Here is a 26,391-nt window from a genome sequence, read left to right on the forward strand (position 1 = left end):
CTCAGAGGAAAGCTAGCAAAACTAACGGAAAGGTCCCATAACGACGCGAGAAAAGCAAGGAAAAAATAATGCTTAAAACACCCTCACACCCCTAATTATCTCTTCTAGTATCTTAGCAAATGGTGGTGGTTAACGAGGAGCAATTTAAATCTCCCGGGGTTGGCGGGGCGGGGCAAAGGGAAAGTACAGAGAAGGTGTGGCGATTGGCCAGAGGGAGAGCCAGTGGTGCGTCAGGCTCCCTGCGGGGCGGAGCCTATTCACAAGCTTGCCCGACGCTAGTGCACCAATCGCCACCCTGCTCTGGCTCCAGGGGTGGGGCATGTTTTGCCCCACTTCCGGAACCTGCTCACGCCCCCCGGGTGAGGTACGAGCCAAAAGATTGGCTGCCAGGATGTGGGCGGGCGCGCGGAGATTGGCTGACGCGTCTTGGAGGCCAGCGGGGATAGGTCATTGGGAGGGCGGAAGATTTGAATGGTCGAGACCCGCGGCTGTTGATGGTCTAGCGCTGGCTTTCTGACCTGAGGGTCGGCGAAGCCCGACCCTGGCCTACGCAGTCGACAAGCGGAATTTCAGGCTGGTGAACCGCGTCCTTTCATTCTGCTCGAGTCTTCACTCGTGTCCGACCGCTACCCACTTTCTCCCGAAGGCCGGTGTCAGACTACAAACGTGAGGTAAACTTGGCCGCAGTCTCCGCCACAGAGTGCCCGGGACCTCATTGTCCCCTCGATTAGTTCAGAGGACCGAATGGGCATCGCCACGACTTGGGAGAGCTGAGCCCCTTCCAGGTAGGAGTGTCCGGTTGTGTGGCTCTGAGCAGGTCGAAGGTCTGTCTGTATTCCGCGGTTAAAGTCCTGAGGTGGCCTCTCGGTAAGTTCAGGCTCTGACGAAAACGCCCAGCCGCTTGGGGCAAGTGCCTTCAGCGCCGAGCGAGGCGGTGATCCGCCCTTTGCGGATGCCCCTGGTGCGGCTCCGGTCCCCTTGACCTCACACCTGAGGGGCTGGGAATCGGAAGGGGCTGCGCTGCACTTACAGGAGCGACGTTCTCTCTTCTGCTCGCTAGGTTTCGCCTTTTCCTTGGTGAGAGCTCCGAGACCATGTCTGCAGATCTCTTTTCGTCCACGAGAGAGGAGGGGAGCTTTGGCTCAGGCCCCAGCTTTAGGTGCAATCAGAGGAAGATGCTACACCTGCTCTTGGAGAGAGACAATTCCTTTACCCTCTGTCCAGAGCTCCCGAGAACTCCAGGGGACAGACTGCTTAGTGATTCTGCAAATCTCAGCGTTTTGTCTGGGTAAATGCACCTTTATTCTTACAGCCTATCTCCTTGACTTCTCTAAACAAGTGTGTGTGTGTTTAGTTTTTTAATTATCCTGGCTCAAAGATCAACATTGGAGTCTCAGCTCTGCTCTGACCCTTTTGAATCTCAGACTACTTTTCTGTCGCACAGAACTAATAATCTCTTCCTGTCTTCCTGGGTTCTGGTAGGAGTTAAATAATGTGATATCTGGGAAAACTCCATATCATTATGTGAGCTGGTCACTTTATTTCTGGTAATATTGGCGGTGGAGGTCTTGTACTTCAGGCCATACCATGTCGTGATACCTTGGCTACCAAACAGAAGTGTAACAGATTCCAAGAAGAAACCAAATCTGTGTGTTCATGGTGCACAGCACAGAGGATATGATGAAGTCAAGAAATCCCTTTGTAAATAAAGTTGAGCCCCATAAAAGTAGAGTTATACTGTCTCATTATGTTGATGAAGAGATAATGGGGTACTGATTATTGGAGTCAAGAAAATATGGGAGATTTTTCTCTGCCCAGTCTGAGATATTTCCAAAAAGCAATTAGATTAACTCATGTTTTGACACTGTTCAGCTCATGTTATAGACATTAAAGGTGTTTCAAATGACCTTTGCCTTTTAAGGATTTTACGATCTAACAGGGATCTTAATGTACTGTTATGTCTCAACAGAGAAACCCCAAAACGTTGCCTTGATCTTTCGAATCTTAGCAATGGGGAGATGTTTGCCACTCAGCTCGCCACTTCTGCAGACCTTGATGAAACTGGTAGGGAGAAGCTCGAGATCTCAAATGGACCAGTAACTTTTATGGGAGAGAACAGAGTAGTAGATTAGATTTAGAAGTTGGAGAAAGCAGGTTAGAGATCCCCTCTAAAGAGTTGAATTTCCTGGATAACTAGGGTTTTGTTTTTTTTTTTTTTTTTTCCATTCTTAAATGATGAGGCCAACAGAGAAAGATAGTAACACTAAAAGAAGTCACTTTGTATTTGAAGCAGTTAGACAAAAAGGAATATATTTTATTGACTGATTAATGGTGAGAATGAAAGCCTAATAGTTAGGACCTGAGAAGTTTTGTGCCCTGATGTAATCCCCGCTGAGGCAAAGAAACCAACATAAATACTTTTCCATTTAATTCTTTTTTTTTTTTTTTTTTTTTTTTTGACAGGCAGAGTGGACAGTGAGAGAGAGACAGAGAGAAAGGTCTTCCTTTTGCCGTTGGTTCACCCTCCAATGGCCGCCGCGGTAGGCGCGCTGCGGCCGGCGCACCGCGCTGTTCCGATGGCAGGAGCCAGGTGCTTCTCCTGGTCTCCCATGGGGTGCAGGGCCCAAGCACTTGGGCCATCCTCCACTGCACTCCCTGGCCACAGCAGAGAGCTGGCCTGGAAGAGGGGCAACCGGGACAGGATCGGTGCCCCGACCGGGACTAGAACCCGGTGTGCCAGCGCCGCAAGGCGGAGGATCCATTTAATTCTTATGTGTGTTTATAGGTCTGTGTACAAAAGGAATGGTTCAATAATCAATCATTCTAGTATTCTAATTTCAAATTTCCTGAGTGATATCTTTTATTTCTATTCATGAAAAAAATGTTCTGTATGTTAACATAGTGCAGTATTACCAGCAATTTTTTTTTTCAGCGACACATGTAAATCCTTAAACTTCCATGAATTTGTACCTTGTACCTCGGTACTTTTTACTATGAAATGGCTACCAATCAAGAGGTTTTGTGTTCAAAAGCTAAGTTCAGGTTTTGAAATTAACGTAACTTACTGGTAAAGGAGAAATTCTGAAGGAAAAAACAGATGCATGGATAAGAATAATGCCTCTTACTGGTTCTTTATGTCTGATTGCAGGTCACATGGATTCTTCAGAACCTCAGGAAGTACAGTTAGCTGAGATGTAAGTTCATTTTTGCTAAATGAACCCCATGCTAAAGCCATTTCAGTGCTGGTCAAAGGATTTTTTTGTTTGTTTTTAAAGATTTATTTGAAAGAGTTACAGAGAGGCAGAAGCAGAGAGAGAGAGATCTCCCATCCGTGGGTTCACTCCTCAGATGGCTGCAGCAGCCGGAATTGCGTCGATCAGGAACCAGGAGCTTCTTCTGGGTCTCCCATGTGGGTGCAGGGGCCCAAGGACTCGGGCCATCTTCTACTGCTTTTGCAGGCCATAGGAGAGAGCTGGATCAGAAGTGGAGCAGCTGTGATACAAACCAGCTCCCATATGGGATGCCAGCACTGCAGGCGGAGGCTTTACCAGCTATGGCACTCTGTAACTCTGCCTTTCAAATAAATAAATCTTTTTTTATTTTTTGACAGGCAGAGTGGACAGTGAGAGAGAGAGAGAGAGAGAGAGAAAGGTCTTCCTTTTGCCGTTGGTTCACCCTCCAATGGCCGCTGCGGCCGGCGCGCTGCAGCCGGCGCGCTGCGGCCAGCGCATCGTGCTGATCCGAAGCCAGGAGCCAGGTGCTTCTCCTGGTCTCCCTTACAGGTGCAGGGCCTAAGGACTTGGGCCATCCTCCACTGCACTCCTGGGCCATAGCAGAGAGCTGGCCTGGAAGAGGGGCAACCGGGACAGAATCTGGTGCCCCGACCGGGACTAGAACCCGGTGTGCCAGCGCCACAAGGCGGAGGATTAGCCTATTGCGCCACGGCGCCGGCCATAAATAAATCTTTTTTTTTTTTTTGACAGGCAGAGTGGATAGTGAGAGACAGAGAGAAAGGTCTTCCTTTTTGCCGTTGGTTCACCCTCCAATGGCCGCTGCAGCCGGCTCATCGCGCTGATCCGAAGCCAGGAGCCAGGTGCTTCTCCTGGTCTCCCATGCGGGTGCAGGGCCCAAGCACTTGGGCCATCCTCTACTGCCTTCCCGGGCCATAGCAGAGAGCTGGCCTGGAAGAGGGGCAACTGGGATAGAATCCGGCGCCCCGACCGGGACTAGAACCCGGTGTGCCGGCGCCGCAACGCAGAGGATTAGCCTGTTAAGCCACGGCGCCGGCCATAAATAAATCTTAAAGGAAAAAAGGACAGGGATTGGGGCCGGCACTGTGGCCTAGTGGGTAAAGCCACTCCCTGCAGTACTGGCATTCTATATGAGTGCTGATTGGAGTCCTGGCTGCTCCACTTCCGAACCAGCTCCCTACTTATGTGCTTGGGAAAACACATACACACACACACACACACAAAGGTGGGGGTGTAGGGGAAGGGTGAGCATTTTACCTAGAGGTAAAGATACCAGTTAAAACTTCCAGATCTCATATCTGAGTATCTGGGTTACACTCTTGGCTCCAACTATTGATTTCAGCTTGTTGCTGCTGCAGAACCTGCGAAGCAGCATTGATGACTCATATGGTTAGGTTCCTGCCACTGACATGGGATGCCTGGATTGAGTTCCTAGCCTCTCCTCACCATGGGCATTTATGAAATAAACTAGCAGATGGCAGTACATGATTTCTCTGTCTGTCTCTGTCTCTCTCTCTCTCTCTGCCACTCAAATGTATTTGAAAAGAAATTTAAAGAACAGAATACAGGCTTTGGAATCAGATTATCTATATTCTGGTGATTTACTGCTACACCAGCTGACTCTGACAAGTTTCTTAACTTCATTTGCAGCATGAAGGTAATCAAAGCACTTCTCATAAACAGCTATTGTTTGGGTTAAATGAAAATTTGTGTCTCACACATACCAAGTAGTTTGATCTGTTTGCTACTATTACTATTATGGATTCCTTGTTGGAAAACTTAAAATGTTCATAGAATACTCAGGGAGTAAATTTTAGTTCAGCCCTTCTTAAACTTACTGTAAATTTTCTCCTTGACCATTTTATTCTTAGAACTTTATCCTTTGATGTGTAGGTGAATTAGGTAGTACTTCAATGCACTAGAGAAGTCTTTCCATGACTGTTTTCATCAATATATGTGAAATTTTCATTTGTATTGCATGCATTTTCTTTGAATTGCTTTAAATGTTGTAATCATTTACAGACTGGAAAGATAGAAATTGAAGGATAGACATAAAGAAAAATTAGCCCCCAGTAGTCAATGCTGGAAAATTAATAAATTGCAAATCATGTCTACAGAAGATGTAAGATAAACTCACTCATCTTTGGTGCTTATCTCTATAAATGCCTACACAAGAGAAATGAAGGCCTTAGTCTCAACATATTACTGGAGACACAATGTTTATCATAGAGAATACACTATGTATTATTGGATCAACTAGGAATGGCAAGTAGGAATAAGGCTCCTAGAATGGAAGAAAGACAAGATAGGCTGCCCCCATCTTGCTGAAGAATAAACGGAGTATTTGGGGCTTACTTTGACTGGTAGTTGGCTTTCATTTGCAGGAATCACCACCAGTGCCCTTTGAAAAGCAGCCCAGTAAGTAGCACCTCCTTTTTGGGTTTGAGTGAGTTTCTCAGGTGGGAGGCAAAGGGTTTCCAACTCACCTGTGGCTTGGGCGTTCTGGATGTTCTCAGCAAGCAATCTCTTTTAGGCGCAGCTTCTTTGTAGTACTCCAAATGCTTTGGGCCATGGGCGCAGAAAGAAAGATGCAGTGTGTACCTCATCTACAAATAAAGAAAATGTGAGTGTTTAATGGAAACTTAAATGCATTAGCATTTTATTTCTTTGAGTGAAGCAACTCATTGGTATCATTGTGAGATGTGGAGCAGTTCATATGCTAGATAAGCAAACTGAATCAGTACGGGGAAACGTTTTGTTTTGTTTTGTTTTGTTTTCTTATTGAGGTTTGGTCCTAGAAGAGAAACCTAGCTCAAAGTCCCCCATAGGAAGTTATTATCATTACTCATATTCAATTGTTGTGAGAACAAAAATGGCTGTTACTGTAGTGTAAAGAACTGGGAATTTGTTTTTCTTTTAAAGGGATAGTTTAAGTTACATAATCTGTTCAGAGATTCTTTACATAGCTTTACATACAAATGTAGATTTCTTCTTATTTTCCCCTTAGTCTAGCTTAAGAGCCCCCATCCTAAGGAAGCCATGGCCTTCCCTGTCTAAGTCTTAGGACATCCTTCAGTTCCAAGTTGAAACTGGCCTCTCCAGAGCCCCCTAATCATGAAGATAATTCTCTACCTAATCCCTTTTTCTAGCCATCTTGTTTCTTTCCTGCTTCCCTTCCCCCAGGTCAGTGTGCATAAAAGATAGATGCTGTTCTTTTCTTCCATTGACTAAGATATGCCATGTTTCTGGCTATTGTAATCAGCTTTTTCTTGATTTTATACTACCTTTCTAATCTCCCTTTATAATCACTTTTTAAAAATCTCACCATCCTCTCCCCAGGCAGGCTTCCTCCCCAATCCCCCCATTCATTTTGCTTGTGATCATCAGATTAGTATCCTCCACAGTAAATCTGGGCCACTCATAAAACTCAAACCATAATTTGAATCTTCAGGATATAGGGTCAGCCTTGATTACATTTAATGTGCTTCATGAAGATTATTCATGGTGTGATCAGATGAAATGTTTTTGGCAGGGCCCACTAGTACATCTCTTCCTCCTGCCAATGCATTTTCTTTATGTAGGCACGCAACACTTTGAAGCCTTCCCAGTGGCAGGCACCCAGGAACCTGAGGTTTCAAAAGAGACCAAGGGGGCCTTACGTGTCACCCCTTTCTTTGCTGGTGAGTCTCTGAACATCGTGCTTAAGGGTTTATTTAGGTAATAGGAGCTATGGGATGGCAGTTGTGGGGTTTATGACCTTTTTTTTTTTTTTCTCAGATGACTTGGATGAGAAAAGGGATGGGAGAAGTAAAGTTTGAACAATGAAAGAGAGAAGCCATATGTCCTCTGACCTTTTCATTTGTTTAAATTTAAGGAGGAGAGGTGGGGGTTTGTTGGAGCAGTTACGATGCCATTTGGCATACCTGCCTCTCAAATTGTAGTGCCTGGGTTTAAGTACCAGTTTCACTTCTTATTCCAACTTCTTGCTAATGCACACCCTTGTGGGGAACAAATGATGGCTCAAGTAGTTGGATTCCTGCCATCCACATGGGAGACCTGTATTGAGCTCTGGCTATTGCAGGCATTTGGGAAGCAGATGGGAGCCTGTGTCTCTGTTTTTCAGAAAGTTCATAAAAATGACTATAATGAAAAAACTATGCATGGATTTAAAATTTTTTTGTACCAGAATAAACTTAATTCCATTCCCCTACAAACTTTTGAAAGGTCCTAATAGCTATCCTGGTTGGTTTGGAATCTTATCTCATTGTAATTTTGATTTGCATTTCACAAATGATTATTTATGTTGAGCTGCTATGATCAATGAGCAGTTAGCATTTATGATGTGCTTTCTTGACCATTGTGTATCTTCCTTGGGAAAATGTCTATTTGAGTCTTGTTTGGGGTATTTTTTTTTTTATTGTTCAGCTCTGAGATAATATTTTGATATTAAGCCCTAGTTGAATCTATAATTTGCAAATGTTTTCTTCCATTTTCTAGGTTGTCTTTTCATGTTCTCAATTGTATTAGTATTTTTTTTTTTAAAGATTTATTTGAAAGGCAGATTTACAGAGAGAGAGAGAGAGAGAGAGAGAGAGAGAGAGAGAAATAGAAAGATCTTAAATCTGCTGCTTCACTCTCCACATGGTCTTAACGGCTGGACCAGGCTGAAGTCAGGCAGAAGCCAGGATCCTAAAACTCCATCTGGGTCTCATGTGGCTGGCAGGTGCCTAAGCATTTGGGGCATCTTCTGTTTTCCCAGGCACATTAGCAGGGAACTGGATCAAAAGTGAAGCAACTGGGACTCAAATTGGTGCCTATATTATGAGATGCTTGTTTTGCAGTTGGCAGCTTAACCCACTCTATGATAATGCCATCCTCAACAGTGTCCTTTGATACACACAAGTTTTTCATTTTGCTGAACATGAAGTTTTGGTGTCGGATCCAGGAAGTCATTCCCAGATCCAATGTCATTAAACTTTTCCATCTGTGTTTTCTTCTAAGAGGTTTAGTGTTTTAGCTCTTACATTTAAGCCTCTGATATATTTTGTGTTAATTTTTGTATACAGTGTAAGGCAAGGATCTTGAAGAGTTTTTAATATTTTTCATATACTTGGTAGGACAATGGAGACTTGGTGGAAAGTGAGATGAATTATTTGGGCAGTCCCATTACTCTATTTCCAAAATTGGATAAAAATCCAGAAGCAGTAGAAGATAGAGCAGAAGAGATTTCAGATGAATTGATGGAATTTTCCTTGGAGGATCAAGAAGAGGGCAAGGTAAGGTGTTCTCTGATGTTTTGTATTCTCCACATTCCTTCATTCTTGAATAAAGAGTATTGTCTGTATTCATATGGTACAACCACTGTACCAAATGCTTAGGCTGTTGAAATCAAGAAGATGTGGCTTTTAGATTCTAAGAGTTCCCTGACTGATAGGGTGTCACATCACCATGTGACTGTTTTGCTGGGTGGGCAGGTTGCAGTTAGTAGTTTGAGTAGATCACCACAGATACTTTTTAAGTACCAACTCCAGGATAATAGTAATAGATGGAATGTACCTGACAGGATTTTTCAGGTATCTCACAGTATCCTTCTTCTGTTTCCATTTATCTTTGACACATCACTGGCAGATACATCTAGGGTCTGAACCTTATAGGCCATGGACATACTGATATGCTTAAGAGCATTTGAAGCATTTTTCATTTCTGAATCTATTTAATTTCTTAGAAACAAATATGGATATGAATGTGGTTTTTTACACTTTTTGTATTTATTTGAAAGGCAGAATGATAGAGAGATAAGAGACAGATCTTCTATCTGCTGGTTCACTCACCAAATGGCCTCAATAGCTGGGGTTGGGACAGAAGCCTGGAACTCCATCTGGAACTCCCATGTGTGTGACATGGGCCCTAATTTGGGCCATTTTCCACTGCCTTCCCAGACACATTAGTGGGTAGATGGACTGGTAGTGGCAGAGCAGCCAGGACTGGAGCCGGTACTCTGATATGGCATCCTGGTGTTACAAATGGTGGCATAACCTGCTGCACCACAATGCTGGCCCCTAAACATGTGTTCATTATACAAGACAAATATGGTATAGTGGTGTTGGAACACTTGGATTCTAGTTCTTCTCTTGTTTGCTAATACTGAAACCATTTGCAAGACAGTTAACCATTCTGTGGTTTATTTTATTATTCAGTGGAGAGCATAATAATGATCTACTCCTTCAATAGGATTGTTGTATATGTGACACAGTGTAAAGCAGTTTGTGTGCTCACCTCTTTATCTTACCCCCCCCATCTGTTTCTCTCTCTCTCACATACAAAATAATAACTGTGCTGAAGGATGTGCTGATTAATTTAATTGTGGTTATCATTACACATGCATAAGAGTATATAAATCAGCATATTGTATACCTTGAATAAATGCTGATTTTGTCAATTAAACCTCAATAAAACTGGAAAAATTTTTAAAGCAGTTTATCATACTCCACATACTTTATTATTAAGAATAAAAATGAATGGAATTAGTAACAATGTTCACTATTTATTATGATACTGATAGACACCAGGTGCTATATTAGAACTGAGGACACTGTCATGATGAGAACACACAATTTTTTTAGAAGATATTCTTTTTTTAAAAATATTTATTTATTTTGAGAGGTAGTTACAGACAGAGAGAGGGATAGACAGACAGGTCTTCTGTCTGCTGGTTGACTCCCCAAATGCTGATCAGTAGCCAGAGCTGATCTGATCTGAAGCCAGGAGCCAGTAACTTCTTCCAGATCTTCCATGCAGTTGCAGGGACCCAAGCACTTGGGCCATCTTATACTGCTTTCCCAGGCCATTGCAGAGAGCTGGATTGGAAGAGGAGCGGCTGGGACTCGAACTGGCTCTCATATGGGATGCTAGTGCCACAGGTGGAGGCTTTAGCCCACTATGCCACACTGCCAGCCCCAAACTCAATTTATAATTTTCATGAAGAGTGTACTTTATTTTTTTCTGATTAAGAAGATAAACAATATAAAGAAGTCATCCAATAAGTAGGATAATAGCAGTTTGTCAAAAGTGCTTTTTTTTGTTTTTTTTTGTTTTTTTTTTTTGTTTTTGACAGGCAGAGTGGACAGTGAGAGAGAGACAGAGAGAAAGGTCTTCCTTTGCTGTTGGTTCACCCTCCAATGGCCGCCGCAGCCAGTGCACTGGCGCACCATGCTGATCCGAAGCCAGGAGCCAGGTGCTTCTCTTGGTCTCCCATGGGGTGCAGAGCCCAAGGACTTGGGCCATCCTCCACTGTACTCCCGAGCCACAGCAGAGAGCTGCCCTGGAAGAGGAGCAACCGGGACAGAATCTGGCACCCTGACCGGGACTAGAACCCGGTGTGCTGGCACCACAGATGGAGGATTAGCCTATTGAGCCGCGGCGCCAGCCAAAAGTGCTTTCAATGACAGGGTGATCTGACAAAAGGACAGAGAAGTTTGTGAGGATACAACTTTTGGGTTTATTCTGAGTGGTAGAGATACTGGTGATACTATAATAACTGGTAATACTATAATAAATTTGAAAATAAAGGTATGGGGCAGGCGCCATGGCTCACTTGGCTAATCCTCCGCCTGTGGCGCCGGAATCCTTTATGGGCTCCGGGTTCTAGTCCTGGTTGCTCCTCTTCCAGTCCAGCTCTCTGCTGTGGCCCGGGAAGGCAGTGGAGGATGGCCCAAGTGCTTGGGCGCCTGCACCCGCGTGGGGGACCAGGAAGAAGCACCTGGCTCCTGGCTTCGGATCGGCGTAGCTCCGGCCGTAGTGGCCATTTGGGGAGTGAACCAACGGAAGGAAGACCTTATTCTCTGTCTCTCCCTCTCACTGTATGTAACTCTACCTGTCAAATAAATTAAAAAAAAAATCTAAAAAAAGAAAATAAAGGTAAATTCAAAGGGACCAAATATGTTCTGTTTTAGGCATTTGAGTTAGAGATGATCACGGGAAATTTAAATGGAAATACAGAATAAGGAGTTGGAGCCTTCAGGACCAACTGCATAGAAGAGACAAGGAAGGCTAATGACTCCAAGTATAAAGCAGAGAGAAAGAGCTTTCCATAGTAGCTACTGAGGAAAGGAGTAATATCAGTCAAAAACTAGATCTTTTTTTTTTTTTTTTGACAGGCAGAGTGGACAGTGAGAGAGAGAGAGAGAAAGGTCTTCCTTTTGCTGTTGGTTCACCCTGCAGTGGCCACTGCGGCTGGCGCACTGCGGCCGGCGCACCGCGCAGATCCGATGGCAAGAGCCAGGTGCTTCTCCTGGTCTCCCATGGGGTGCAGGGCCCAAGCACTTGGGCCATCCTCCACTGCCCTCCCGGGCCACAGCAGAGAGCTGGCCTGGAAGAGGGGCAACCAGGACAGAATCTGGCACCCCGACCGGGACTAGAACCCGGTGTGCCGGCGCCGCAAGGCGGAGGATTAGACTATCGAGCCGCGGCGCCGGCCTAAAAAAACTAGAAAGTAGTGATTCAGAATAAAGATGCAACAGTTGGTGTCCTGACCAGCAGATTAAGCCGCTGCTTGGGACTCTCATGTCCCACTTCAGAGTGCTGGCTTGCACCCTGGCTGTCCCACTTCCAGGCCAGCTTCCTGTGAATGTACACCCTGGGAGGCTGCACAGGAGGCTCAAGTCCTTGGGTTCCTGCCATCCAAGTGGGAGACTCAAATTGAGTCCTGGCTCCTGGCTTTGGCCTGGCCCAGTCCCAGCTATTGTGAACATCTGGGGAATGAGCCAGCCAATGGAAGATATATCTCTATCTGTGTATGTGCCTTTCAAATAAAGGGAAAATAAATAAAAATTTAAAAATAAATATATAAAAGTAATGGTCCCTTATATATACTTGTTCACTTTATGCATTTTAAAAATTGTAATAAAGTATGAGGTACATAAAGTTTACCATTTTAATGATTCTTTAATAATTTATTTTTACTATTTGTTTGAAAGATAGAGTATCAGGGTTGATGGGGAGGGAGAGAGATCAATCTTGCATTTGCTGGTTCACTCCCAAAATGGCCACAGCAGCCAGGTCTGGGCCAGGCTGAAGCCAGGAAGCAGGAACTCCATCCAGGTCTCCCACTTGCATGGCAGGAACCCAAATGCTTGGGTCATCAGCCACTGCCTTTCTAGGCACATTAGCAAGAAGCTGGAAGGGAAGTGGAATAGCTAGTACTTGAACCAGCATTTCAGTACATGATATGTGCATCACAAGCAGCATTTTAACCTGCTGCACCACAGTGCCTAGCCTAACCCTGCCACTTGTAGTTGTATGACCATGGAGGAATCCTCCCTGTACCTCAATTTCTTTTTTTTTTTTTTTAATTTCTTTTTTATTTATTTGAAAGGCAGAAATAGAGAGAGAGAAATCTTCCATCTGCTGGTTCTTTCCCAAATGGCTGCAAAATCTGGGACTGTACCAGGCTGAAGCTAGGAAGTTGGAACTTCTGGGTCTCTCGTGGGTGGCAGGGGCCCAAGTACCTGGGCCATTGTCTGCTGCTTTCCCAGACACATTAGCAGGGAGCTAGGTGGATTTGGAGCAGCCGGGTCTTGAACCAGCACCCACATAGGATGCCAGCAGTGGCTTAAAGCACTATGCCACAATGCCGGCCCCATACCTTAATTTCTTAATCTATAAAACGGGGCCAGCGCTGTGGCATAGCGGGTAAAGCCTCTGCCTGCAGTGCCAGCATGCCATATGGGAACCGGTTCGAGTCCCGGATGTTCCACTTCCGATCTAGCTCTCTGCTATGGCCTTGGAAAGCAGCAGAAGATGGCCCAAGTGCTTGGGCCCCTGCAAACGCGTGGGAGTCCCAGAAGAAGCTCCTGGCTCCTGGCTCCTGGCTTCAGATCAGTGTAGCTCTGGCCATTGAGGCCAATTGGGAAGGAAACCAGCGGATGGAAGACCTCTCTATCTTTCTTTCTACCTCTCCTTCTCTCTGTGTAACTCTGACTTTCAAGTAAATAAATCTTTAAAAAAAAAATCTATAAAACAGACATAGTTTTGTTTGTTTGTTTGTTTTGGCAGGCAGAGTGGACAGTGAGAGAGAGACAGGGAGAAAGTTCTTCCTTTACTGTTGGTTCACCCTCCAACACTGCGCTGATCTGAAGCCAGGAGCCAGGAGCTTCTCCTGGTCTCCCAAGCAGGTGCAGGGCCCAAGCACTTGGGCCATCCTCCACTGTACTCCCAGGCCACAGCAGAGAGCTGGCCTGGAAGAGGGGCAACCGGGACAGAATCTGGCGCCCTGACTGGAACTAGAACCCAGTGTGCCGGGCCTGCAGGCACTGGCCCAGACATAGTTTTAATGTTTATTTGGTAGGGTTACCATAAAGATCGAATGAGATAATTACACATAAAGCTTATAGAACAATACTTGTCAACAGTGCTTAATTATTGGTGCTATGTAATACAAGTGCTTAATTATCGTAGGCTAAGGAGTGAAATATGTGGAGTTATGAAGAAGGCTGATAAGTAAGGGGTGCTTGTTGGCCTTGATGGTCTCAGCAGAGTAAACATGAAAGTAATTTGATTGCTCTGAGAAGATTGGTAGCTAAGGGTCTTGAAGAGTGTTAAGAAGGCTATGGTTGACTCTTTTTTTTTTTTTTTGACAGGCAGAGTGGACAGTGAGAGAGAGAGAAAGAGTATGGTTGACTTTTATATACTACAGAATTACTAAAAGGTTAATAAGATTATATTTGTGTGGTCTTGTAAGATAGACCTGCATAGCCTAATGTCTTCCTACAAGAATGCTCTGGCCTGGAAGCAAGAGTGGAGGCTTTGGAAAGCCAGGGATAATTAAGTGAGGTGGGGGATTGCCCACGGTAAATGAAGGTGATGATGCTAAAGGTAGCCGTGCAGTCAACAGTGACAAATGAAAACCTGGGTGGGAAGCAGGATCCCATTAGGTAGACACAGTAAGGTAAGGACAGTAATGTGATTAGAAGTTGCTGACAGAAAGTTTGAGAGATGGGGGAGATTTTGTTTTTTTAAAGATTTATTTATGGGGCCAGTGCTGTGGCCTAGCAGATGAAGCCACCATGCCGGTGTCCCATTTAGGCACCAGTTTGAGTCCTGACTGCTCCACTTCTGATCCCTCTCTCTGCTATGGCCTGGGAAAGCAATAGGGGATGGCCCAAGTCCTTGGGCCCCTGCACCTATGTGGAAGATGTGGGGGAGGCTCTAGGCTCCTGGCTTCTGATTGGCCCAGCTCCAGCCATTGTGCCCATTTGGAGAGTGAACAGGTGATGGAAGACCTGCCTTCCTCTCTCTCTCTGCCTCTGTAACACTGCCTTTCAAATAAATAAATAAATAAAGATTTTTTTTTTTATTTGAAAGACTGAGTTACATAGAGAGGGAGAGATACAGAGATATTCCATTTGCTGGTTCGTGCCCCATGTGGCTGCAATGGCTATGCAGAAGCCAGGAACCTGGAACTCCATCTGGGTCTCCCATGTGGGTGCATGGGCCCAAGCACTTGGGCCATCCTCTGCTGCTTTCCCATGTGCAGCAGCAGGGAGCTGGATCAGAAGTGGAGTAGCCAGAACTTGAACTAGTGCCCATATGGGATGCTGGTGCTGCAAGTGGCAGTTTAACCCACTGTGCCACAACACCAGCCCCGACAGCGATTTTAGTCAGTCTGAGGCCATATTGCATTTGACCTCTTGGTGGTAGAGTAGATTTTTTCTTTTTAAATATCAGTTTGTGAGAGCCTAATGCAGGGTGCTGGAAAAGCTTAGTGCAGGCGTTTGATGAGTTATGAAGTCACTTTCCAAAGCATTATTAATGAGCATTGTAGGAAAGTGAAATGTTTGGACCAGAGTGTGGTATGGCGGATTAAGCTGCCACCCAAGTCCCTGCTGCTCCACTTTGGAGCTCCTTGCTAATGGCTTGGGAAAGCAGTGTAGAATTACCCAAATATTTGTGCTCCTGCACCCACATGGGAGACCTGGAAGAAGCTCCTGGCTCCTGGCTGTGGCCTGAGCCAGCCCTGGCCATTGTGGCCATTTAGAGAGAGAATCAGTGCATGGAAAATGTCTCTCCCTCTCTCTCTGTAACTCTGTCTTTCAAATCAATAAAATAAATCTTAAAAAAAAAAAAAAGGAAATGCTGTTGGTTTTAGTATTGGAGATACTAAAAGACTAGGGTGAGAAAGAAGAATGAGAGCTGGCTCATTATAGCTCCTGTTAGTTGACTACTTAGCGTGCACTGGACAGTTTACATCAGTATCTAATGCCACATTTAATTCTGTCAGAAGAATGAATATTATCTCTCACTTTAAGGGGAGGCCATTGGGCCTTGAGGTAAAGTATCTTATCTAAAGTCACATAGTTAAAGTGACAGAGCCAGGACTTAAACTGAGACCTGCCTGCCTCTAGCCTGTGTTCTGAATAATATTGTGTTTCCTGTTGAAGATACCTGAGAGGTAAAAATCTTCCTAGGAATATGTAACATTGATAATTGCTTTTTTTCAATAAGGTTGATAAACTTAATTCCTCAGAGTTTGAATAAAGTATAAAAATAATGTTGAGGGGCTGGAGTTGTGGCATAGTAGGCTAAGCCTTCACCTATAGGGCTGGCATTCCATATATGCTACCCCTCTTTCAGTCCAGCTTTCTAGTAACAGCTGGGGAAAGCAGTGGAGGATGCCCCAAGTGCTTGAGCCCCTGCACCCTTGTGGGAGACCCAGAAGAAGCTCCTGGCTCCTGGCTTCAAATAGGCTCAGCTTCAGCCATTGTGGCCATTTGGGAAGTGAACCAATGGATGGGAAAACTTTCTCTGTCTCTCCCTCCCTGTGTCTGTAACTACTTCTCAAATACGTAAATTAAAAAGAAAAAATTGATTCAGCATTGTTTTTTTTATCTGGAGCAATGCTATTCAGAAAAACTTTCTGAGAGTAGGGGCCGGCACTATGGTATAGTGGATTAAACCACCACCTATGATGCCAGCCTCCCATATGCGTACTGGTTCATGTCCCAGCTATTCCACTTCCAATCCCATCTCCCTGCTAATAAGCCTGAGAAAGTAGCAGAGGATGGTCCAAGTCCTTGAGCCCCTGCACCCACGTGGAAGATTTGGAAGAAGCTCCTGTCTCTTGGCTTCAGCCTGGCCCAACCTTGGTTGTTGCAGCCATTTGAGGAGTGAAGTAACAGATGGAAAACCTCTCTCTGTCTCTCCTTGTCTCTCTGTAACTCTTCCTTTCAAATTAATAGTTTTTTTTTTTTTTAAAAGAAAAACTCTCTGAGAGTAAAGAAATGTTTCATATCTGTCCAATACTGTAGCCATTAACCATTTGTAGCTATTGAGAACTTAATATATATGGCTAGTGCAACCAAGGTACTGTGCTGGTTCCTCCCCAAATGCTGGCAGTGGCTGGATCCAGGAACCAGGAATGCAATCCAAGTCTCCATGTGATAGGCAAGAACACAATAATTTGAGCCATCACTGCTACCTCCCAGAGTCTGCGTTAGCAGGAAGCTAGATTCAGGAGCCAGAGCCAGGAATGCATCCAAGACACCAGAATGTGGGACTCGGGCCTCCCAGCCACCAGGCTAAACACTTACTACTTACCAGCAAATTTCTTTTTTTTTTTTTTTAAAGATTTATTTATTTATTTATTTATTTGAATGTTAGAGTTACATAGAGAAGGAGAGGTAGAAAGAGAAGTCTTCCATCCACTGGTTCACCCCCCAATTGACTGCAACGGCCAGAGCTGTACCAATCCGAAGCCAGGAGCCAGGAGCTCCTTCTGGGTCTCCCACACAGGTGCAAGGGTCCAAGGACTTGGCCCATCTTTCACTGCTTTCCCAGGCCACAACAGAGAGCTGGATCAGAAGTGGAGCAGCCGGGACTCGAACTGGTGCCCATATAGGATGCCAGCAATACGGGCTGCGGCTTAACCCACTACGCCACCGCGCCGCCCTCCCAGCAAATTTCTTAGTAATGCAAATTTATGGGTCCCATCCTAGAGCTTCTGAATCAGAGACTCTGGGATTGGCCCCACAATTTGTATTTTTACTATTCTTCCAGGTGATTTTGATGCACACTGAAGTTTGAGAGCTAGTATTCTTTTTTTTAAGCATTTATTTGAAAGTCAGAGATAGAGATAGCGAGAGAGAGAGAGAGAGAGATCTTCCATCCTCTGATTGACTCCCCTGATGGCTGCAATGGATAGGACTGGGCCATGCTGAAGAAAGGAGCCAAAAGCTTCATCCAGGTCTCCCAAGTATGTGGCAGGGGCCTAAACATGGGCTATATTTTGCTACTTTTCCTAGCCATCACCAGGTAGCTGAATTGGAGGTGGAATAGCCAGGACAGGAATTGCAGGACAGAAACTGCAACATTTGAAGAAAACATTGGAGAAAAATTTTGTGACTTTCAGTTAGATAAAAATTCCTTAGATGCAGTACAGAAAGTTAGATCCATTTCATTTAGTTAATTAATTGCAAACTCTATAAAATGAGTGTTTACCTTAACAATTATGTTGTGTTCCTGGAGATGCTCTTTCGGATACAACAAAGATTACACTAAGGCCTGCAAATTTGAATTTTGATCTAACTCTGTCCTGCCCTCTCAGGGAAAAACTGAAATTACATAAAGGGAAGTCTGTCACAGAGCCTAGGCAACCTGCTTCTCAATTCCTGACCACTCCTCTCATAAACTCCCTTCTTCTGTCTGCTTGACTGCAGCTGTATCTCTTGGCTTCCTTCTTGTCATCTTAATTATTTCCTTTTTTTTTTTTTAATATTTATTTGAAAGACAGAGTTACAGAGAGATGTAGAGCCAGAAAGAGAGAGAGATCCTCCATCCACTGGCCCACTCCCCAAACAGCTGCAGCAGCTGGAGCTGTGCCGATTTGAAGCCAGGAGCTAGGAACCTCCTCTGGGTCTTCCTATGTGGGTGCAGGGGCAAGGACCTGGGCCATCTTCTACTGCTTTCTCAGGCCACAGCAGAAAGCTGGATCGGAAGTGGAGCAGCTGGGACTCGAACTGGCGCCCATATGAATGACAGCTTTGCAGGCGGTGGCCCCACCCGCCACTCCAGAACTCCGGCCCCTACCAGCTTAATTACTTCTTCATTTTTCCAGATTAGACATGAAAAAAGGAAATCTGATAGGCCTGGGTCATTTATTTCTGATTCTATACCACTACAGGCTGGCGCTGTAGTGTAGTAGGTAAAGCCACTGCCTGCAGTGCTAGCATCCCATATGGGCACTGATTTGAGTCCCAAATGCTCCTCTTTCGATCCAACTCTCTGCTATGGCCTGGGAAAGCAGTGGAAGATAGCTCAAGTACATCTCCCACCCGTGTGGGAGACCTGGAAGAAGACATTGGCTCCTGGCTTTGAATTGGCACAGCTCTGGCCATAGTGGCCAGCGGGGAAATGAACCAACAGATGGAAGACCTCTCTGTCTCTTTGCCTCTGCCTTTCCTTCTCTCTCTGTGTAACTCTGACTTTCAAGTAAATAAATAAATAAATCTTAAAAACAACAACAACAACAAAATACACCACTAAATAGGTGTGATCAACCTGCATTATAGTTCTGTCATCAGTGGCTAGGGGTCCAGTAGACAGAGACATAAGGAGGATTGTCCAAGGGAAGGGGTGGATGTAGAACACTGGTATATAAAATGTGCACTGCGTAGCTAACTGGCCCATGAGCAAGGGCCAACTGTGGATATAATAAACAACATGATAGGCATAGTTGGTATAAAGTAAAATATTAATATTCCTATTGTCTTCCCTCAGAAATCATTGTCCATCAGCTGTCTTCCACTAATGGCTCCCTCATTGTCTAGCCCTCTCCTAAACCAATTCATAACACTGGTGAGGTGACTTTGTAGAGAGAGAGAGCTTTTGCCTGTTATCTCAGCCCAAGGTAGAAGGTATCTTGGACCAATGATAAAATCTTGCATTAGTTGGTAGTTATCACAAATCATTTCATAGATCTCCCTACCTCTGGGTATAATATGCCCAAATAAGGCCTTTCAAATAAGCAATAATCTGTCCTCTGTACTTTAGTCCATTTCTATGTCAACAACTCTCAGGGCTAATTCTTCATAGTATTTTGTCCATATTTTTCCTGATGAGCTTCATAGTGTCAATCCTATATTTGTCATCCTGCTCCATGATTCTAGTGTTTCTCTTTTTCTTGCATGATGTTTAATTTGTGACTTTTCCCCTTCTCCATTAATAATTACTTTTTAAAAAAACTGGCTTATATTTTTTCTCTCTCACTCAAAGAAACTACTACCAAAAAAGTGACATACACATATGTTGTTTAATAATTTTCACCTAGGGCCTGTGTTGTGGTGTAGTAAGTTAAGCTGCTGCCTGCAACACTGGCATTCCATTTGGGCACTGGTTCATATCCTAGCTGCTCCATTTCTTCCTTTCTTTTCTTTTCTTTCTTTCTTTCTTTTTTTTTTTTTTTTATGGTTTGCAACTGTTTCCACTTTACTCATTTTTTTTTTTACCTAGAAACTGCTTGGGCCCTGCACCCCATGGGAGACCAGGAGAAGCACCTGGCTCCTGCCATCGGATCAGCGCGGTGCGCGGGTCGCAGCGCGCCAACCGCGGTGGCCATTGGAGGGTGAACCAACGGCAAAGGAAGACCTTTCTCTCTGTCTCTCCCTCTCTCACTGTCCACTCTGCCTGTCAAAAAAAAAAAAAAATATAATCTTTATTTAGACTAACTTTTTTGGCTTCTCACTTGGTATTCCCAAACAGGCATCCCTGAACAGAAGCTGCCTTTATCGCTCACCCTCGATGCCAGAGGGTCTGAACGGGCCAAGACTAAAGCAGGTAAAATCCAAGGACAACATGATACCAAATAAAGTATACAAAAAGTATTGTTCTGGCCATAAGATGTTCAGGAAGGTAAGAACTTTTTAAGATCAGAACCTGTTGTTCTTTCTCATTGTCCTCTCTACTTTTCTGGTCTGGGAATTGCTTTTTTGTCTTTTTCCTTTTCCTTTTCTCTATTTGATCTTTGCTGCTTTTTTTTTTGTTCTTTATACAGAAAATATTTTATACATACATAAAATATTTAACAATAAATATATTATGGGCCGGTGCTGTGGCGCAGTGGGTTAAAGCCCTGGCCTGAAGTGCCCCCATCCCATATGGGTGCCAGTTCTAGTCCTGGCTGCTCCTCTTTTGGTCCAGCTCTCTGGGATAGCCTGAAAAAGCAGTAGAAGATGGCCCAAGACCTTGGGCCCCTGCACCCACGTGGAAGACCTGGAAGAAGCTCCTGGCTCCTGCCTTCATCGGCATAGCTCCAACCATTGTGGCCACCTGGGAAGATGGAAGACCTCTCTCTCTCTGTCTCTCTCTCTGTAACTCTTTCAAATAAATAAAATAAATCTTTTTTAAAAAAAAGACTTATAAAAAATAAATATGTTATAGCATAGTTTAAGAAGTGATATCATCATACTGTCTTTACAGCCTTTTTTTAAGCAACTATTTAGGTTATCTCTTCATTGTCTTTTTTCTTTTTTAAGATATTTATTTATTTGAAAGGCAAAGTTACAGAGAGACAGAGGCAGAAACAAAGAGAGAGGTCTTCCACCTGCTGGTTCACTCTCCAGATGATTGCAACAGCCAGAGCTGAGCCGATCCAAAGCCAGGAGCCTGAAGTCTCCCATGTGGCTACAGGGATCCAAGGACTTGGGCTATCCTCCACTACTTTCGCACACAGTCTATAGCAGAGAGCTGGATGGGAAATAGAGTGGCCAGGACTTGAACCGGCACCCATGTGGGATGCCGGCAATGCAGGCAGCAACTTTTCCTACTACGCCACAGCACCGATCCCTACAACTTTTTTATTTTTATGAACATAAGAATATCCTCCACTTAATCACTAAAATGAAATGAATAAATCTTTGAGAAACAAGTTTTTTTTTTTTTTTTTTTTTGACAGGCAGAATTAGACAGAGAGAGACAGAGAGAAAGGTCTTCCTTCAGTTGGTTCACCCCCCAAATGGCCGCTATGGCCAGCGCTCTGTGCCGATCCGAAGCCAGGAGCCAGGTGCTTCCTCTTGGTCTCCTACGTGGTGCAGGGCCCAAGCACTTGGGCCATCCTCCACTGTCTTCCTGGGCCACAGCAGAGAGCTGGCCTGGAAGAGGGGCAACCGGGACAGAATCCGGCGCCCCAACTGGAACTGGAACCCGGGGTACCGGCGCTGCAGGCAGAGGATTAGCCAAGTGAGCTGCAGCACCGGCTGAGAAACAAGTTTTACTGTTAACTCTCATCATAAAACTCTCTGAGGGCAGAGGTCCTGTGTGGGAAGTTAGTGCACAACGACAACCTTCTCTTCTAAAACCTGAGAGAATGCAGGGGAACCTACCTGGGATGGAGCCTTAATACTGCTCTGTGTAGTCTGCAGAAACCACCTCTCAGAACACACAAGTGTGATAGAAAGCCACTTCCAGAAAACTTAGCCCTGGTTCCCCTTTTAAAAAATTCTGAATATCATTAGATATTTTAAAACCAGTATATGATACTATAGGAAAATTAAAAATCAAAATGAGCAAAAAGCAGCTAGTGTAAAGTACTCATAATCTCACATGTCAGCAATAATTACAGTTAGCACTTGATTGATGTATGGTCTTCCAGGCCTTTTTACCTATCTTGTATTAAAGTGGTATTACAAAGTACGTGATTTGTAACACACTTAATGATAAACTTATTTCCATGTCAGTAAAATTAACCAACACCATACTTTGTACTCTATCATGGCAATCTATAATGTGTGGAATGTGATTTGTTTAACCAAGATCCTATAAGATTTATTAGTGTTTGTATCCTGTTATGAACATGCTGGGATATCCATCCTTATTGCCAAGTCCTTGTGCTTATCTTTATTTCCTTGGGGAGAGAGGTATGCTGTTATTAAAGAACCTCCACTCCCCTATCTCTGATCTCTAAACCCTTAACACGAGCATTGGGCATCAGTGGGAATCTTGTCATTTTCAGGGTGTGGGTCCAAAGAAGACACTTTCCCTCTGTGACGTTAATATTGCTCACATGCTGGAAGAAGAGTCTAACCAGGGGCATCTGATTGGTGATTTCTCCAAGGTGAGTCCCATATTCAGTAATTCATTTTGCAGCTGAATCTTTTGTCCTCTGTCTTTGCAGAAACACTGAATATAATTATGTGTCCTCACCAAGCACCATTTTAAGATCTAAACCTTAAGCCCTTCCAGTGAGAAAGTATTCCTTACTTCTTCTAGGAAAATCTAGAACAGTCAAGAAAGTATAAAACTTTTCACCTTTTTAAAAGCATCTTTATATTAATAATATTGATCATTACAGAAAAGGCAGAAAATGAAGAGATTTATCCCAAAACTTAACCAGAGTAATTATTTCTTAGTGTATGTACCACAGTTTTTTCTATATATTTTCACAAACACATGCACACCTAGAAAACCCAGAAATACTTTTTTGTTTAGTTTTTCCACAGAAATAGTTTATAATAGCTTATGATCTGCTGGGTTACCTGCCCTCTGCCCCATTTAATATTATATCAGGGGTGGGACTGGCGCTGTGGCACAGCGGGTTAACGCCCTGGCCTGAAGCGCCGGCATCCCAAATGGGCACTGGTTCTAGTCCCAGCTGCTCCTCTTCTGATTCAGCTCTCTGCTGTGGCCTGGGAAAGCAGTAGAAGATGGCTCAAGTCCTTGGGCCCCTGCACCTGCATGGGAGACCTGGAAGAAGCTCCTGGCTCCTGGCTTTGGATTGGCGCAGCTCCGGCCGTTGCAGCCAACTGAGGAGTGAACCACTGGACGGAACACCACTCTCTCTGCCTTTCCTCTCTGCCTAGCTCTGACTTTCAAATAAATAAATAAATAAATAAATATTTTTAAAAATTGTATCAGAGGCATATTTTCATATCAATAACAATTCTGTATCATCTCATTATTTCTAACAACTACATGTTATTGTATTTTTTTTTTTTTGACAGGCAGAGTGGACAGTGAGAGAGAGAGACAGAGAGAAAGGTATTCCTTTTCCGTTGGTTCACCCCTCAAATGGCTGCTACGGCCGGTGCACCATGCTGATCCGAAGCCAGGAGCCAGTTGCTTCCTCCTGGTCTCCCATGCGGGTACAGGGCCCAAGCACTTGGGCCATTCTCCACTGCACTCCCGGGCCACAGCAGAGAGCTGGCCTGGAAGAGGAGCGACCGGGACAGAATCCAGTGTGCCGGTGCTGCAGGCAGAGGATTAGCCTATTGAGCTGCGGCGCCGGTGCATTTTTTGGCTACTCATAATTAATTTATAAATCCTTTCTTGTCAAATACTTATTTTTTTAAAGAAATTTATTTATTTATTTGAAAGTTGGAGTTACACAGAGAGAAGGAGAGGCAGAGAGAGAGAGAGAGGTCTTCCATTTGCTAGTTTACTCCCCAATTGACCGCAGTGGCCGGAGCTGTGCTGATCCGAAGCTAGCAGCCTGGAGTTCTTCCAGGTCTCCCACGCGGATGCAGGGGTCCAAGGACCTGGGCCATTTTTCACTGCTTTTCCAGGCCATAGCAGAGAGGTGGATCAGAAGAGGAGCATCCGGGTCTCAAACCGGCATCCATATGGAATGCTGGCACTACAGACAGTGGCCTTGCCCGCTATGCCACAGTGCCGGCCCCAGAATATTTAGGTTTTTTTTTTTTTTTTAAGAATTTATTTATTTATTTGAAAGGCAAAGTTAGAGGCAGAGGCAAAGAGAGAAAGAACGGGAGTGAGCTTCCATCCACTGGTTCACTCCCCAGATGGCTACAACTGCTGGAGCTGGGCTGATCTGAAGCCAAGAGCCAGGAGCTTCTTCCAGGTCTCCCACATGGGTGTAGGGGCTCAAGGACTTCAGCCCTCTTCTACTGCTTTCCCAGGCCACAACAGAGAGCTGGATCAGAAGTAGAGCAACTGGAACTCAAACTGGTGCCCATATGGGATGTCGGCACTGCAGGACGGTGGCTTTACCAGCTATGCCACAGTGCTGACTGAATATTTAGTTTTGTAACTTTTCCTTATGAATGGTGCCAAGATGAACATAATTTATAGAGAAATCTAAAATTTTGTGCACATCTTTGGTTAGTTCCTCGGATTCAGTTCTCAAAAACTGCTGCATGTGCATTTTATAAAGGCCATTGATTTTTGAAGATTTCTGTGCTTTTAATTGTCTTTTGGAAAGGACAATATATGGGTCTTTGATCCCAAACTTGGGTATGGAATACTTGCTATTATTTCAACTCTTGGGTATTTCTAGGTATGTGTGCTGCCAACCGTGTCAGGGAGACACCAAGATCTGAAGTACATCAACCCAGAAACAGTAAGCAGATTGCTGGAGATGGCAACTGGTTACATAAGCTACCATCTGGTCTGTTCTGTCCCTAAAATCCCCACTTCCATTTGTGTTTCTTTTACTGTGTTCACTCACATAAGCTCTTTATTCAACTGTAGCTTGTACTAAAGGACCCCCTTTTGTATCATTCTTATATCTCTCTTATTTTAATCTGTTTAAAAAAGAGGGGAGGGGAAAAAAGGGGGAGAAGAAAACAAACTACAAAACACAAAAAAGAAAGCTCATTCAGTTAGAATAACTGTACATCCTGTTTTACATTTTATGATCCCATTTCTAACTAAAAGGCAGAAAAACAATGAAAACTTTTTTTAAAGATTTATTTATTCATTTGAAAGGCAGAGTTACAGAAAGGTAGAGAGAGAAAGAGGGAGAGAGACAGAGAGGTCCTCCATCCACTGGTTCACCCCTTGGCTGGAGCTGGGCTGATCCGAAGCCAGGAGCCAGGAGCTTCCTCCGGCTCTCCCGTGCAGATAGATGCAGGGAGCCAAGAACCTGGGCCATCCACTGTTGCTTTCCCAGACCTTAGCAGAAAGCTGGATTGGAAGTGGAGCAGCCAGGACTTGAACCGGCGCCCAGATGGGTCACCGGCATGGCGGCTTTACCTGCTAGGCCACAGCACCGGCCCCAGTGAGGATAATTATTGATATTGTTCTTGTTCATTTCCAAAACCTCTTAATTTATACAATAATTATTGGGTCATTCTACATGGAATCTCTCTACCCAAGATAATCAGAAATAATATTGTCCTTATGGCCTTCTAGATTTTATGCTAACATCTGTTTTATAAAAGTGGGATTGTTGGGATGGGTATTTAGCGCAGCAGTTGGGATGCTGCTTGGGATACCTACTTTGTGTACCAGAGTGCGAAGGTTCTAGTTCAGCTTCACTTCCAGTATGTTTCCTGCTAATGCACACTCTGGGAGGCAGCAAGTAGTGCCTCAAGTACTTTACCCCCTGCCACTCATATGTGAGACCCAGTTTAAGTTCTGGGGTCCTGGCTTTGGCCTGGCCCAGATCCAGCTGTTGCAGGCATTTGAGAGTCAACCAGTAGATGGAGATAGCTCTTTTTCACTCTGTGTCTGTCTCCCTGCCTTTCAAATAAAATGAAAATAAACAAATTTTTTAAATGGGATCATGATGAATATACAATGTTGCAATTAGCTTAACAAGATATTATAATCATCTCTCCATATCAATAAAAAGTTACTACATTATAATTTTAGTGGATATATAATCTTTTCTACTCATGTATAATTTATTTAATCAAACTTATTGAATATTTGTTATTCAACAATATTTAATAGTAAATTTTTTAATGATTTATTTTATTTGAAAGGCAGAGGCGGAGAGAGAGAGAGAGGTCTTCCTTCCACTGGCTCACCCCCAAATGGCTGCATTGGCCAGAGCTGGGATGATCTTATTTAATATTGTTTAAATTTATTTAGTCCTGTTTACTCTTTTTTTTAATCAAACTTGTTTTGGAATATTTAATCATTTCTAATATGTTGATAAACTAAAACAATCCTGAGGTAAACGTTATTGCATCTATATCTGTTTTTATTGTTTTATTTTAATTTTCATTTTTTTAAGAATATTTATTTATTTGGCTGGCACCGTAGCTCAAGAGGCTAATCCTCCGCCTGCAGCGCCGGCACACCGGGTTCTAGTCCCGGTCAGGGCACCAGATTCTGTCCTGGTCGCTCCTCTTCCAGTCCAGCTCTCTCCTGTGGCCCGGGAGTGCAGTGGAGGATGGCCCAAGTGCTT

The 26,391-nt window shown here is 44.2% G+C and overlaps 1 protein-coding gene across 6 annotated transcripts in view; it reads left to right on the forward strand.

Moving 5' to 3' along the window:
- Window positions 1-466: 466 nt before the first annotated feature.
- Window positions 467-26,391, forward strand: part of CDC25C (cell division cycle 25C) — a 52,409-nt gene continuing 26,484 nt past the window's right edge. For 2 of the 6 annotated variants that reach the window (XM_062189073.1, XM_062189071.1), the window contains exons 1-11: window positions 467-785; window positions 1,061-1,288; window positions 1,970-2,064; window positions 3,149-3,194; window positions 5,636-5,669; window positions 5,785-5,874; window positions 6,833-6,931; window positions 8,369-8,527; window positions 20,004-20,153; window positions 22,252-22,353; window positions 24,532-24,594. In XM_062189073.1, the coding sequence (XP_062045057.1) occupies window positions 1,095-1,288; window positions 1,970-2,064; window positions 3,149-3,194; window positions 5,636-5,669; window positions 5,785-5,874; window positions 6,833-6,931; window positions 8,369-8,527; window positions 20,004-20,153; window positions 22,252-22,353; window positions 24,532-24,594 (1,032 nt within the window). In that variant the 5' untranslated portion in view covers window positions 467-785; window positions 1,061-1,094. Of the gene's footprint in view, window positions 786-807; window positions 868-1,060; window positions 1,289-1,969; window positions 2,065-3,148; window positions 3,195-5,635; window positions 5,670-5,784; window positions 5,875-6,832; window positions 6,932-8,368; window positions 8,528-20,003; window positions 20,154-22,251; window positions 22,354-24,531; window positions 24,595-26,391 lie in introns of those variants that run through there. The other 4 variants (XM_062189072.1, XM_062189077.1, XM_062189074.1 and 1 more) reach the window with 4 other exon arrangements.

This window comes from Lepus europaeus, chromosome 4 (assembly GCF_033115175.1).
Source record: "Lepus europaeus isolate LE1 chromosome 4, mLepTim1.pri, whole genome shotgun sequence".
NCBI lineage: Eukaryota > Metazoa > Chordata > Mammalia > Lagomorpha > Leporidae > Lepus > Lepus europaeus.